General features: G+C 48.0%; 1 protein-coding gene across 4 annotated transcripts in view; it reads right to left on the reverse strand.

The window, feature by feature from the left end:
• Positions 1-15,760, reverse strand: part of HSF1 (heat shock transcription factor 1) — a 72,396-nt gene that overhangs the window by 49,023 nt on the left and 7,613 nt on the right. For 3 of the 4 annotated variants that reach the window (XM_037379115.1, XM_037379114.1, XM_037379117.1), the window contains exon 2: positions 2,280-2,388. In XM_037379115.1, the coding sequence (XP_037235012.1) occupies positions 2,280-2,388 (109 nt within the window). Of the gene's footprint in view, positions 1-2,279; positions 2,389-3,551; positions 3,600-15,760 lie in introns of those variants that run through there. The other variant, XM_037379116.1, reaches the window with a different exon arrangement.

Below are 15,760 nucleotides of genomic sequence, written 5' to 3' on the forward strand. Positions count from 1 at the left end.
CAGGACAGACAAGTGCAGCTGGAAAGGTCATTTTGGGCAGGGAAGCAAAGCTGCTGAAGGAGCCTGTCCTTCTGCAGGGTGCCCTCCCACCCACCACCTGCAGACGGGAGCTGAGTCTTCCTCCCTCTCCTCCAGCAAAAGAAACAGCAAGCGAGGTGAAAGGCACTGCTAAGTGATATTCTGGAGGCGTCCCGCTGTCCCATGTCTAATTACACGTAAGCAGCTCAATGTGATCCTTGTTCTCCGGGCAGGATTTGGTATTTTGGGTATACCTCTCCTTGGCAGCGATGTGAAATGGGAGCATTCCCTATTCCTTCATTCTCTGGGAACTGCTGACCCTTCTCAGAGAGCTATGCAAGCAGGTGCCACTTCGCACGTACAAGCGTGCATAAGTTAAAAGAAACAAATCACCCAAAGCAAAACCCAAAACAAACCCAGAAGACAGAAAAAGGTCAGGTTAAACTGATTTAATTTTCTTCCACAGAATCACAGAATTGTTTAGGTTGGAAAAGACCCTTAAAATCACTCAGTCCAACCATTAACCCAACACTGCCAAGTCCATCACTAAAGCATGTCCTTAAATGCCACATCTAAAGACTTATCTTCATATGTTAAAAGTTGTGGATTATTGTTGGTTCAAATGGAGGTTTCCAATACACCAACAAGCACTAATCTGTACAAAATCATCAAAACCCAGGATTTCAATGACGGGATAGCAAGCTTTATCAACAGAAAACCAGCAGATCTCAACCAAAGCATGACATCCTCAAAGCAGGAAAATCAGCAAACTAATATAATCTGGACATAAACCCAACAGAAATAGGGAGCAGCTAGCAACAAATATTGTGGTGGCCCGTACACACGTGTGGGCCCAGACCCATTCAGCATCTTCATAAAGGGCATGAAGGACTGAACAGAGCGTGTTCAGTGTTGAAACACAGCTGGGAAGAGCTGTGAGCATTCTGGAAGACAAGACTGCAATTCAAAGCGGTTTTGACAAGAGGAATGAAAGTCAGTACCGGCAAATACAAGGTACAACTCCGAGGCAGGAATAAAACCAAATAAATATGGGAGGGAAAACCACCAGGTAGAGACAGTAGCTGAACAGAAGATGATCTGAATGCTGTAGCAGATCATGAGCTGAACACAAAAGTCAGTGTCACACTGCTGAGAAAAAGGCCAATGGCATAATGGGATATACAGAAAAGTATCACCTTCAAGACACACAAATTACTCTTTTTATTCTGTCCAGTGATACACCCAATGTTGGCTGCTGCACTTCAACAAAGAGATGGAACAAAGTCAGTTCAGAAAGGAATGCAAACAATTGAAGGCTGGAAAACAACCTACAAGTATTAAAAAAACAGGCCGTTTACTCTAAAAAATGTGTGTGAGGGGGAGAAAATAAAATATGAAAAAAAGAGAGAACTGAGGAGAGGTACCAAGTTTCCAAAGACACAAAGGCTGACACAAAGGGAAAAGGAATAAATCTCTTTATATCCACTGCAGAAAGCAAAGAAGTAGACTATTTAATCTGTAGCTGGGAAGGTTTGAGTTAGACATTCAGTAAACAACTCTACTGCCTCACAATCCTTACGCTAACAGCTTCTTGATGAACTTACAAAATCTTGGTTACTGGAGGTCTGGAAAAAATAGGTTAGATGCAAAGTCATCAGGAACAACACAGAGGCAGTCGATCTTGCCTTGAAGCAGAGGATTGGACTAAAATGATTGTGAAATCCCTTCAGGCCTATTTTGCTATGATTCTATGGATTTTTTTTTTTTTTTAAATAATTGCTGCTGAGTAGAACAAGTTCAGTCCATGCCAGCTCTACATGATGCTGGCAGCAACATCCCCTCAAGAAAGAGAGTAGAAAATGAACAAGCTGTCACAGGGGGTGGGCCTGTCTCGGTGGAAGCATTCCAGAGGAGGTCCTCCTTTATGACACAGCACGGCCAAGAGTGCCATCACAAACATTTGTGATGGGCAAACACAAGGAAACCATTCAGAACTCCTGCGCTAAGAATCAGGGAATTTCAGGATAAAAGAAGTCTGAAGTTCCTTCCATCCAGCAGAGGTTTTCAGTTTTAGAAGTTGTTATTCCCTTCAGCAGAGGCCAAGCTTAAAACTACCACCTGGTCCCCAAAAGCCGAGCGATCGCAAAGCTAGCCAACACTCCCAGCTTGCTGAAACATCCCTTAAGCCTGGGCAGAAAAGGGGAACCTTATTTCAGGATGACTTTACACTTTGCACCCCGAGCTGCCCAGAAGATACTTACACATATTGAGCTGCCGTACAAAGCTGGCCATGTTGTTGTGTTTGAAGTACTTTGGAAGCACCTCCTTGGCAAATTGGCCTTGGTCAAACACATGGAAACTGCTTCCGCTCTGTCAAAAAACAAAACAAAATGAAACATTACCAACCACTGTTACGCAGAAAGAGAGAAGCCCACCCACCCCTTCATTTCACAAGTATAAATTCTGCATTACTGTGGGTGAAATCAGTAGCGGCCCCATACCTTGGAGGTCCCTCAGCTGCAGGTAAGAAGGCAGTTGATTAGCTTTGGTTGAAGCTGTTACCATCTGACCAGCGCAAGCTGCCATGAATACAGTTCCAAGGGACCTCAACGACACCCTTCAGCTCCTGATGCGTTGCGTCACGGTGGCTCAGCAGAGCCAGGGTAACTGCCCACAGGAGCACGCTTTGCCAGGGGGGATAAACCCCATTCCCTCACACTCGGCCCAGAAGAATAACACACAGCTGTCAGTTACCGGGAACGGGCGGACAGCTGGTAACTTTGTGCTATGATCAAGCTGCTAATGTGGAAGGACCAGCAAAGCACAACTGCCCAGGGACTTAAAAAAACACAACTCAGGGGGTGAAGCCGGCTACAAAGATTAAACCTCAATTTGCACACCTGCAAACCCATTGATTCCCCAACTTGTCCTAATTCACTTGTTTTCGTAGAGCCGACGAACTTCTGAGCAAATTAAGACAATCAGGCTACTCTGGCTTTAAGCATCAACGTCTGCATACAAATACAGACAGTTCCGTGTCAGGCCAGTCTCGGGCAGCTCACCGTGTCTGTGTCTGCGCAGACCAGGTCCGGAACAGCTGAAAGCAACATGTGCTTTTGCTGGCAGAGCGAGGACAACACCGACTAGTGAGTTTTAATTTTGGCTGTGACTGATCGTTTTCTACATGTTAATTTAAAAAGTAGGAATAGGCAGGGGGAAGCATTCCTGCTCCTCTAAACCCTGAGGTACTTCTGCTGGTGGATTTTGGAAAATGAGTTATTGCCAATGGAACAACACATGCCAAGAATAACTAGCTATTTTGACTATTATAACTATCTTGACTAGTAGTCAGGATCACATTTCAGTCAGTTAGCTCTCAGATCTGTGGTGCCATTTTATCAAGTATGGTTTCTATTACCTTTCTGGCACGCTGAGTGGGAATTATACTGTCAACATAAGCATCTGCAGAACAGCAAAGGAAGGGATTTTCGTTCTGGCAAAGCGACACAAGAACACCAAATGCATTTTACAACCTGCATTTTCTTCCATGACAAAGTCCCGCTCATGATCCATCCTCCTGGTAATACCATCCCCACGTAGCACCAGCACACTACGCTGGCAGAGCACCAGAGGGGAGCCAAGCCTGACAAGATACCAACAAGTCATTGCACAGCCGTGAAACAACCAGATGTCTTAGTTCAAAAGGAAAGCAGCAGCGCCAGGCCAGACCACCCACATGACAGCAGAGGGATGGCGCCTCCAGAACTCCAAAGTCCTCTCCAGTTCGCTAAAAGACCTTCACAAGCAGGGGCTGCTGCTTCAGTGCTGAACTACATCTTGCTGCCCAAGGTTGGAAGAGCCCCTGGGGCTGTTACTGTGCCAAGCAACAAGATGAAGACAAAAACCACAAGCGCCCCAAACTCCAGTCTTGCCAGATCGGTGCTACAGTGAAACACCACGAGCATCTGCGGAACCACAGAACGGTGAGTGTTGGATGTGGCCTCTGGAGCCCAACCAGCCCACCCCCCTGCTAAAGCAGGTTCTCCTCCAGCAGGCTGCACGGGGTCATGTCCCGTTGGGGTCTGAATGTTCCCAGAGGAGACCCCCAGCCTCTCTGGCCAGCCTGTCCCCGTGCTCTGTCACTCTCAAGGTAAAGAAATTCTTCGTGTTCAGACAGAACCTCCCGTTTGTGGTTTGTGCCCGTTGCCCCTTGTCCTGTCGCTGGGCACCACTGAGAAGAGCCTGGCCCCGTCCTCTTTACACTCGCCCTTAAGGTATTGATATAGTTTCTCTCTCTCTCCTGGTGCACAGTATTTGCAGACAGCCACCACAGCCCAGCACGAACCTTCAGGGAGAAGATGAGGCCAAGCTCTTCTGAACTGTCTTAAGAGTATCAGACGAAATAGCCACAAGACTTGATTTTCAGACAGGTATGTCTTGCCTTTAAAGCTCCTGGGCAAATTCAATGTGGTGTTAATCCTAAAGAATTAAGACTACTAAGAAAAAACCCCACCCCAAAGCAGACTTCAAAAGATTCTGCCTGCCAGTAACAAAACCCGGTAAGGTTTTAGTAGAAGTTGTCAGTTCGGGCTTTTTGGTCCATGGATGAGTTTTGTTAATCCCTCAGAGGATTCACCTGTGTTTGAGTATTTGTCTTCATTAAGGTCCTTTACACTTTATCCAATATTTACAAGTACTCCGAGTTGATTCCAACAGCAAAAAAAGCAAGAGAAAGAAGGCAATGAAGCAAGGAAGCACATGCTAGCCACCTCCTAAGGATGGCAACTCACAGCAAAGAAACCATTTTTGAGTCCCATTCCGGGGGATGGTGGTGGGGTGGTGTGTATTGTGCTGGAGTTGCTCCCTGCCAGAGTTCTTACTTTTTTTGCTCCTGGAAGATAAACAAGTTTGCTGGTGGTCTCCTCTGTGAACTCCAACCACTCGCTGTACGTCACCGCATCCAAAATACTCTGCTCCCTTTATCCACATCCAGAGCCCCCGAACCACCTCCCCACCGAACTGCTCCTGTCTGTCCTTGTAAACCCTCCCAGGTTTAGCTGCCCCACAGGACCCCATCCACGCTGCTAACAAGCGGAACAGATTTCCCTCTGTTTTCACAGAAGGATGGCTATTACGCCCCTCAACTTCAAGGAGTTTCACCCAAATCTCAGTGCAGTACCTGCTCCTTCCAGGGGAGTGGGGAGGAAGAGGGGCCTGAGGACAGGCTCTCAGCCTTCAAATCAAAAACTGTCAGAAGCACCACACTGCTGTCTTCCTTCATAACGTTGTTATTCATCCTAAAATTTGTATTTTTTAACGCTGTACCACTGAAGCGTTTCTTTCTGCAATTCTTAGAAATATTCCCATTTACAGACTACTTATGGCCAGCTCATGCACATTTTATTGGGCTCACACCAACTACCTTTCGCTCAAGCAGCTCTTCTCTGCACCCCCCCCCCCCCCCCCGCCCCGTGGTAGCCCACCACCAGCTGGCACGTGCCCCCAACACACGGCTACTGCTGCTTGGAGTAGCTGCCACCACAGAGCAGTAGAAGACTTGAGAGCAAGGTGGAAGGGCAGAGGTCTAAGGTATGTAAGAAGTTTACAGGGAAACCAACCCAAATTAAATTGCCTGTGACAGGATTATTTGCAGAGTTATGGCTAAATCAGCCCTGGACAGGCATCAACCAAATTCTGCCTCGTGCCTATTCTCAAGGTCATCTGGTTTCTTCTGCACAGCATCCCAAATCTTCGCCATGTTAACAAAGCCCAGCAATGTTTTGTGAAAATTTTCTCAGCTCACCTTCTGTGCCAAAGTCATTACAAAAAACGCATTCAGAAGGACTGTTCCAAGATTTCATCTTTGAGCAGCCCTGCCATGACCTCTCTGCAGACTGGAGGGACACTCCAAAAACTGTTGTCTCTGCTTTAGCCAATGCCTCCCCCACAATTCTTGTATTAATCCTCAGCTTCTCTGCTTTCACTTCTGATTTTCCATGTGGCAAAATATCAAATGCTTTGTGGAAGTCCAGACACATTAGATCTGCCCCAATTCCTTTATCCAAAAAAAGGATTTCATGTCCAGAGAAGTGAGGAGGTACAATCAATTTTTGGTAAACCTATGTCATATTTTATCCTGTTTCCATTTACTTCTTATGGCTTCAGTTATTCTCCTCTTCAGAATAATTTCCAAAGCACTTCAAACCATCAAGGTCAGACTAGTTAGTCATTAATGTTCCTTTTAAAATCAACTAGCTTATATGAATGAGGTTAAGCATCTTTCTTGGGGTGACTGCTTATGTTGCAGAAAGGGGATGAGGGGGCTCCTGCTCTAAATCCCACCTCTCCTGCACAGTTAGGGGATGAAAACAGAAGGATCTTGGCTCCCTGGACTGGCAGAAGTCCCCCCTGAGCTGAAACTCATCTCTTGCACACCTGGAACCACGTTTGGCGTTAATGGGACTCAATGGGACAGTGCAGAGGTTGGACCATTTCCCTGCAGTTACCAGGGCTTGTTGAAAGGGAAGGAGCAGCACAGGCAGATCTCTTCACAAGGCAGTGCAAAAGTTCCGGCAGTAAATGAAATACAGCTCATCTTGCGTAATTTTGGTATACTTTTATCTTGATACGTTCCAAGTCTAGTTGAGACGGCATCAAACATTTTAGCACACATCAGGTTGTTCTGTCAAGAGCCTCAGCTCTCCCTAAGAGGGGGACAACACAAAGTCAAAATGACTCATGTAACACTAGACATCTTCAACGTGTTGGCCAGCACCATACTCACTCCTAGTCTAGACCGGCTCTGACCACCCACTGCACACTCCAGGTCTCCACATCTGCACTGGCACCCTGCTGCTCTTCCCATCCTCCACCTCCAAAGCCTCGTGGGCTTGAGAGACTATTTATTTATTCTTCTGGCAAACAAAAAAAACCTGAGATGCCCCAAAAGGGTTTTCTGAAACCGATGCTGGGTAAGAAAAGTGAGTCGATCCGGAAAAGTGGCTGAGTTTAGTCCTGGTGTAGAAAAGTCTCCTTCCGAGTCCAAGTGCTGCTTCTAAGCCACCACGCGTGACTTGCCTCGCTCCCTACTGCCTACGTGTGCTCTGTAGCAGGACATTTAGAGAAACCCTCAATGACCTTTTCAGAATTAAGATTGCAGAAGGGCACTTGTGTTGAGAAAACATCTTTCTGCAAGAGTAGTTCTGCAATGCAGTAAGCTGCTCAAACTTTGTTGTTAATCAGTTCTTGATGGCACTGAACGGCTGAGGTTAAGGGGCCAAAAACTGCAGAACGGGACTGAAGGCTGTAAGTCTTTTCACACACAGCTGGAACTAGAGCGATGAATCGGAAAACATTAAAGCTGCCCACAGGGTACGACCGCTTTGCGGCCGCCCCTCCAGAGGCATCGCGAGCCTGTGGCCCCAGAGCTGCCCCAAATGCTCCCAGCCCCTCCGGCTCCCAAGACAACCTTACAGTTTCGGTGCTCTCACACCAACGGTTTGCTCTGTACCTTCTGCTCCTTCCCCCACAACAAGTTATTTGCTCTCTGCAATGACAAACACAATGTCCGGAGTAATCGAGACGTCGTGGCAATCTGGTGAAGCTCCCACTGACTGCAAAAGGGGAACGTAACCCCAGTTTTCAGGAAGGGAAATAAGGAAGACCTGGGGAACTACGGTTGGTCAGTCTCACCTCCGTGCCTGGCAAGATCACAGAGCAGATCCTCCTGGAAGCTGTCATAAGGCACACGGAAAATAAGGAGGTCATTGGCTTCACTAAGGGCAAGTTGTGCCTGACAAATCTGGTGGCCTTCTATGCTGGGGCTACAGTGTTGGTGGACGAGGGAAAGGCAACTGATGTCATCTACCTGGAGCTCTGCAAAGCATCTGACACTGTCCCGCACGACATCTTTGCCTCTAAACTGGTGAACGTGGACTTGACAGATGGACTGCTCGGTGGACAAGGAATCGGCTGGGTGGCTGCACTCAGAGTTGCGGTCAATGGCTCAATGTCCAAGCAGAGGCCGGTGACAAGCGCCGCTCCTCAGGGGGCCGTACTGGGACCAGTGCTGTTTAACACCTTTGCTGGCAGCAGGATTGAGCACAGCCCCAGCAAGCTTGCCGACGACACCGAGCTGTGTGGTGCGGCTGACGCGCTGGAGAGAAGGGATGCCATTCAGAGGGACCACGACAGCTTGAGAGGTGGGTGCGTGTGAACCTCATGGAGTTCAACAAGGCCAAGGGCAAGGTCCTGCACCTGGGTCGGGGCAACCCCAAGCACAGACACAGGCTGGGCAGAGAATGCATTGGGAGCAGCCCTGAGGAGAAGGACTTGGGGGTGCTGGTGGACAAAAAGCTCAACAGCACCCGGCAACATGCGCTCGCAGCCCACAAACCCAACCGTGCCCTGGGCTGCACCACCAGCAGCGTGGCCGGCAGGGCAAGGGGGGGGTTCTGCCCCTCTGCTCCGCTCCGGGGAGACCCCACCTGCAGCGCTGTGTCCAGCTCTGGGGCCCCCAGCACAAAAAGGACACAGACCTGTGGGAGCGGGGCCAGAGGAGGCCACGCAGATGCTCAGGGGGCTGGAGCACCTCTCCTGCGGGGACAGGCTGAGAGAGTTGGGGTGGTTCAGCCTGGAGCAGAGAAGGCTCCGGGGAGACCTTAGAGCACCTCCCAGTACCTGAAGGGACCCACAAGAAAGCTGGGGAGGGGCTTTGTACAAGGGCCTGTAGCAATGGGACAGGGGGAAATGGCTTTAAGCTGAAAGAGGGGAGATTTAGATCAGATATCAGGAAGAAATTTGTTACTGTGAGGGTGGTGAGGTGCTGGTACAAGCTGTCCAGAGCAGCTGTGGGTGCCCCATCCCTGGGAGCTCAGGGCCAGGCTGGACGGGGCTGGGAGCAACCTGGTCTGCTGGGAGGTGTCGCCCGTAGCCATGGGTGGGACTGGGGGGTCTTTAGGGTCCCTTCCAACCCAAACCATTATCTGATTCTTTGATCTTTTAGCATGCCTGTTCTTGCTGCCTCTCTGAGCAGTCAGGTTTTCCTCTTTGCCACCTTCAAGTCAATCCATCAGGAACAGTTGGGCACAGCAGCTGTGAGCAGTAGTGTCCAGAACAGCAATCCATCCAAACACCAACTACTGAAAAACTATGGCTTCCCCCAACCAACAATCCCCATCATCTTGCTTCTGCCCTTCCATCGTCCATGCTATACATGGAAGCTAAGGACACTGGGTAGTATAGATTTAAGCCCTTGTAGGCATTACCTCCGCCCCCATCAACTAATTTGAGGAATCACTTCACTCTGCCTGGTTGCTAACCACTACATCTCCCAGCTCCTCTGCAGATAACGAGCTAGAAATAACATGGGCCAACAGTTTTCCACCTACCACCACCAGCAAGCAGGCCCCCATTTGAAAACTTCTAAAGAACTTGCAAAGTGATTTTACATATTCATTATTTCTGATACAGGTACTCTTAAACATAATTATTTTTTTTAAAAAATAAGTAACAGAAATCAGATTTTTTTTTTTTTAAAAATGCTGCAGTCATGCCCAGGTGAGCTAGAAGCTCTGATAACCACAACTGCTCTGACGCCCTACACTACGTCAGCTTCAGCTCGGAGCACTGCAGAATCAGGGTCACTTACCACGGCATCGGGATAGACAGAAAATCTCATTTCTAAAGTATAATTTAGGATCCTCTACGTATTTGGAAACTGAGTTTATAAGAGACTTGATCTGTGAAATAAGCAGGAAAATTCAGGAAAATATTGACTTTAGAGCAACAAATAAAAGGTTCAATACTATTTCCCAACATCTGACTGACATGCCAGACCTATTTTGGAAATGGAAATACTGATCACTACGATGCAAGCATCACTGCGCAGCCGAATTACCCAGATGGTAGGGCAGCAGCAAAACCATGACCTAACATAAAAAACCCCAAGTAATGTTATTGGAGTCTCATGAAGGCACACCAGGAAATGCAATCCTTACAAAATGAAAGCGGATCAACTATGGTAGATATTTAAAAAAAAAAAAGGGATGATAGTAAGTTTTTAAAAAACAAGCACTAGGAATACTCAAATTTGTGAGACTAGCATGAGATTCGACAATTCTCAGACTCCAGTTTAAATGTGATCGTTAAAATTCTGAACACCTTTATAGCTGTCATCTGAGATATTAAAACAAACCCCAAGAACTGCCTCCCCCCCAACTTTGTGGCTCCACCACTGTTGAGAGCAAGATTAACCCCATTAAATTCTCTTACTCAGCCATGAAGATTAACTAGGCATTCCTCATGCCTCTCCAACAATACAATGGCTTTGTTTAAGCCTTAGAAACCCAGGAATTCGAAAAATTTACCTGTTTCTTTCCTCTTCCACCTTAAAGATGCTATGAAGCAGCACTGTTCTGGATTGATTCAGAGCATGCCAGCTCCAGAAGAACTATCTTTTATTTAAAAACCTGTAGTCCCAGAGGCGCAGCAGGCTGCAGGGCAGTTCACTGCCTGTTCTGCTCTGGTACCACCTTACTGATCTTAAAATACTGCGTGTGACCTGTGAGGGCTCAGGCTTTGCTTCCCAGGCAGCTCTGCCCCTAGACAAGCTGCACTTGGCCACCTCAGGGTCAGACAGACACGGAACTTCCCAGATGGAGGTGGCTGGAAGCAGCTTGCCTTCCCCAGTTCCTCGCTGCCACCTCGGCCCAGGCATCGTGGCTGTTTGCTGCTGGAGGTGCTGCTGAACCCAGGTTGGGGAAGCAACTCCGGCAGTGCTCCAGCAAATGGATGTCTTGGGAGGCGGGGAGAGTGAAGAAGGAAGCCATCTCTAGCAAAAGGACCATACCAGAATGGAACAAGGCCTTTCACTAGCATGGCAAAAGCACTGACTACACGACCGCAGCCTCAGGCACCAGTGCCAGTGTGGCAGGATCCAAATTGGCTCAGGAGCTGTCATCCCTGCAGGTTACTCGGTGTTTGTACACGATGAGTGCCAACTAAGAAGCTCGACCAAACCAAACCACCTGAAGGCTTACGTAGCAGTGCACTTGTTGCCTGCCTAAAGCAGCCAGAGCTGCCAGGATGGGTTTCCCTGGGCTTCTCAAAGGATGTACGGACAACTTCAGAGACGTTCAGATGACAGCTGGCGGGGAAAAAGGCTGATACCTCCTGCACCACAGCCTGCTCCCAACACCTGGCTCAGAAGCACACGGACTGGTGGCTTTCCCAGGAGGTGCAGCCACAGTAGCAAGGAAGAGAAAGCTGAGGAGATGAAATCCTGGTCCGAAGGCCAACCAGGAGACTTCCCCAAGGAGGGGTGGAAGTGGAGGGAGCAAAACTGTGGGTTCTGGTTCCTGTCCTAGGGGTTGCTCGTGTATTAATAAAGCATTTGGATAGAACATGCAGTGCTGGGGTCAGAGAAGGCTCACACCAGAAGTTTGCTGGGTGTCAGGAATCCCACTCTGAAACATGTATTCCTCCTATTCCAAACACAGCAACTGTTGTAAGCAACTCAGCCCTGTTAAATTCAGTTCCCGCAGCCCAGCACTAACCGCTCTGTCTCACCACAACAAGAGCAGTTTGTCCCGCTGGCCCAGGCTGTGGAGAAGACTTGGGGGTCCTGGCAGACAGAGCCGACCGTGCTGGCAGCGTGAAGGGGCCCACAACACCCCAGGCTGCGCAAATCAATGACCTGGGCAGGATGGGAGCGTGGCCAGGGGATCACGGGAAGGGGTTATTCCCCTCTACACAGCATCTGCTAAACACTGCCTGGACAGTGGGTAGAGCCTGGGGCCCCAAATCCACAAAGACATGGATAAACTGGAGCGAATTCAGCGGAGGGCCTCACCAGGGTGGCGATGGGACCACAGCTCTTGCCTGGAAAGGGGAGGCTGAGGGAAGAAGGCTTGTTCAGCCTGGGGAAGAAACCGCTTCGGGGCGTCAGGGGAGCAGCAAGAACCAGCAGCACTGCAAGGGAAGGAGAGACAGGAGCGGAGGATAGTCACAAGGCAGACACAAGCGGGGACATCACCTACAAGGTGCTGGGGCACAGAGGAGCGAGTCTGGATCAGGATCAGAGCAACCTGATCTGACCCCCGAGCAGACCCTGCACTGAGCCGGAGCTGGGACTAGAGACCACCACAACTCCCTTCTCACCTGAATTACTCCATGATCTGTATTTTTTGTCCAGTTAGTTTTAACTAGGACCAGTTCCCCAGCACAGTCATGCATGCAGTCCCACAACCCTGTGTCAGTACCAGCATAGGTACAAACACTGCTATGAGCAGAAATCCTGACATGCTGACTTAAAGCAAAATGCACTGGCCTCATCTTCCCGTAGATAGGAGTGTTGAAAGACACACCTTTTAACATTAAAAAAAATAAACTTTCCTGCTATCAGCACCTGACCTACTGTTTAGGAGACGCCCTCCATACACAGTTAAAAGGGGGAGACTCACCTGCCAACTGCGGCGCAGCTGCTGTACGCAGCGTTGGACTGGGAAGCATTTGTACCCAGCAGGGCTGAAGGTGGTCGGGAAGTCGCTAGACCCAAGCAGCAAGAACCGAAGTGACTCAATTAGAAGTATCCTCAGCATGTGCTAAGAACTGTTGAATTCAGCACATTTCCAATTTCACAAGAATGAACTGGGAGCTGAAAGCCAGCCTTCGTGTGACCTTCCACAAACTCATCGGTACACTACCTTGGGTGACCATGCCTGCAGCTAGACACAGGACACTGTCCTGTTACAGCTGCTTGAGAGGTAAGGCCACACAGGGGTGCCTATCCTTACATACTTTTCACTAAAAGTACAAAAATTCAGTGTATAAAGTCGATACCAACCGTGACAGCAGCAGCAGGCTGTTCCAAGGAAGGAACTGGAAGTTGTGGATCCAAGGTACATGCGATGGCTGGCACAGCGGGTTAGCATGCTAGCTGAGGTCTATGCACATCATCATATTTAGTTCCAGGATGGGATAATGCAGGATGAGCAGAATGTCTGCATTGGTGTGCTGCAACCAAAAGTTTGTCCTCTCTCTCCTTCCCCTTGATCTCAGCTGTATCCTCTCATCACCCTGCACAGACCATGATGCTCCACAGATTCGTCTTGCTTCTTTCTCCGAGACCTGATCTAACTTAATAATTCAGAAACCTACAATGGTTTCCCGTGGGGCCAGACAGCTCATAGAACGTCTCAAGCTGGACGGGACCCGTGAGGAGCTGAACCAGTTCACAGCCAGCCCGATAAGCACTGGAGACAGGACAAAGAGGGGCTGATCACGACACCAGCTCAGCTGCTCAAGAAACCACGCTGTTACCATCACTGAGTTTCAGTAATCCAGGCTGCGTGCGACAAACCCAGACTCCCGCAGCCATGTGTTCGCCTCTGTGGGAAACAGTTTACAGACTCTTCATGTTACATTTGGGAAACATGTAATTCTAGGAAAGAAATTCTCCTTCCCTGCCACTGTACAGAAAGAGCACATGCTGGTGTTGATTGTGCGCGAGCTATGTTCAATCACTGCACTATTTCCAGCTTCGGCGTGATGGAAAGAGAATCCTGCTCCAGTCCAAAAAGCTAAACAGGTCATCATTTCCAGCACGGAGATTTGAAACTCGACTTTTTGAAGACTGACTTTTCATGAAGCTCATCCACACCACGATTAGACACCTGTCACCACCTGAGGTCTGACTGCATTCCTCTTGTGTACACAGAACGGTGTGGAAGAGACGAGCTTTCGCTCACAAGAAAAAAAATCCAAACAAACCTGTAAGGTGCTGACAATCTTATACACAAGGGGACTTAACACAAACAACTGCCAAGGTGAAATTTTATCAGTTTACCCAGAGTTCAGACATCAGCAGAGCAGGACGGAAGTTTTCTGACACTCCACCAGAAAAATCCCTCCATCACATGCACAGCACTGGCAGAACCAAGGTCAAAGCTGTTGATCAACACTAGGTCTTTTTTAGCATCTACAGACAAACTGCCGACTGAACGGATGGATTGAAGATAATTTTGTTTTGTTTTGTTAAACGATAACACTGTTTCTTCAGCTTGCTGGCCCCGGTCTGCTCAAGCATGGCAGAGCACCACTGGCTCCTACTACAGGCAGACTTTCTGGGAAGGCACAAACAAGTGAGGAATCCTGCAGGAGAAGAGCTAGCAGGGCAGGAGGGAATAGAGCAGCAGCTTGCTTATCCACACGGTAAGGGACATGAAGAGACCTTGAGGGTGACCAGGTTTGGCCCCAAGCTATTGCAGCACAACTGCATTCATGTTATTTATTCAGTCTCCATAGAACCACAGAATGGTTTGGGGTGGAAGGGACCTTAAAGATCATCTAGTTCCAACCCCCACCTTGAGACTTCTTTTGTGATGCCACAAGGCCTACAAGCGCGCAGACCCAACCCCCTTCTTATCTTTTACTTACAATTTTTCATTAAGGGAAGCTCACACCCACATGATACCGTTCATTTAGGCTTTATCTCTTCCCAGCCATTTTTTTTGCTGGGCTGAGGAAATAAAACTTTCAGACCATAGTTTCATATTGCTAAACTACATCAAAGTATCAGCTTAATGTATTCAGGCACCACTACTGCTTGTTCCCAACTCAAATGCAGTGCTGCCAAAACCCAGCCGGTTTCTGGGGACCACACTGTGGATCAGATCAGGTAACGGAGCTCACACACACACAAACATAAAAAAAGAAAACCTTCAAAGTGTGGTTTTGGTTTTGAAGCAGGAAAAGAAACAACCACCTGTGGGCATAACTAATGAATTCCCAGAAGATAGCAAAAATAATTTACTTGCATGACCTTGCACTTCACATGCACAGGGCCACACCACTCCTAAAGGCAAGTCTTTTTTCAGGACTGACTCAAGCCTCCCTGCAAGATAAGGCTCTGCGATACCAGCCTTCCCACTTTATTCATTTCACTTCACACAGCTGGGCCTTTGTTAAGCCAACATCATCAGAAGCCAATCTTTATTAGAACAACTACAGCAGACAGACCCCATGAACCCTGGGGAGCCCAGCTAGTAACCTCACCTGAAATGTAACAAAAGTATTTTCAAACAACACATTTGCTTTCTTTTTTGCTGGTTCCTCACTTGCTGATCTTGTGTTAGTTCTTACCTGCCTACAGCCAACACATTTTCTGTGCAGCAGTTACTGGAGTCACGTAGATGAGCGTTCCGAGCTAAGCAAAGACATCTGCACTTTTATTTACAAAACATTAAAGATGAAGAGAAAGCACAGCCCGTGAAAAATACATTGCTAATGGAAAAAAAAAAAAAAAGTAAAGAAGGAACTTCTGTGTATACAAAGGGATTTAAAATTGGCTGTTCACCATTCTTTATAACTGAAAGTGAAAGCACGCTGTGCTGGAAGTGGTATCGCAAGAACAGAAATCCTCCTGGGTGAGACCAGGGAGTCCTAAATCTAGAAAAACATGAGGAATACCCTAAACCTAGAAAAAGGCAAGGAATAATCACTCCTTTGTGGGACAAACCACAAGTTTTCATTGAGTGAGGCTGAGAAAAGTCCTCAGCCCCTGTTATCAATAACACTGGCGAGGAAGGCATACCAAATAGCACAATGGCACCTGCAGTAGATTTTATTTATCTAGGAATTTATATAATTAATGTGGGATCCAGAGTTGGATTTTTAAGTTCCACAACAGATCAACCACTGAAGTAATTCATGTTAATCACCAGCTGTAACTAACGTTTTAGCT

This window comes from Falco rusticolus, chromosome 3 (genome assembly GCF_015220075.1).
Source record: "Falco rusticolus isolate bFalRus1 chromosome 3, bFalRus1.pri, whole genome shotgun sequence".
NCBI classification, from domain to species: Eukaryota; Metazoa; Chordata; class Aves; order Falconiformes; family Falconidae; genus Falco; species Falco rusticolus.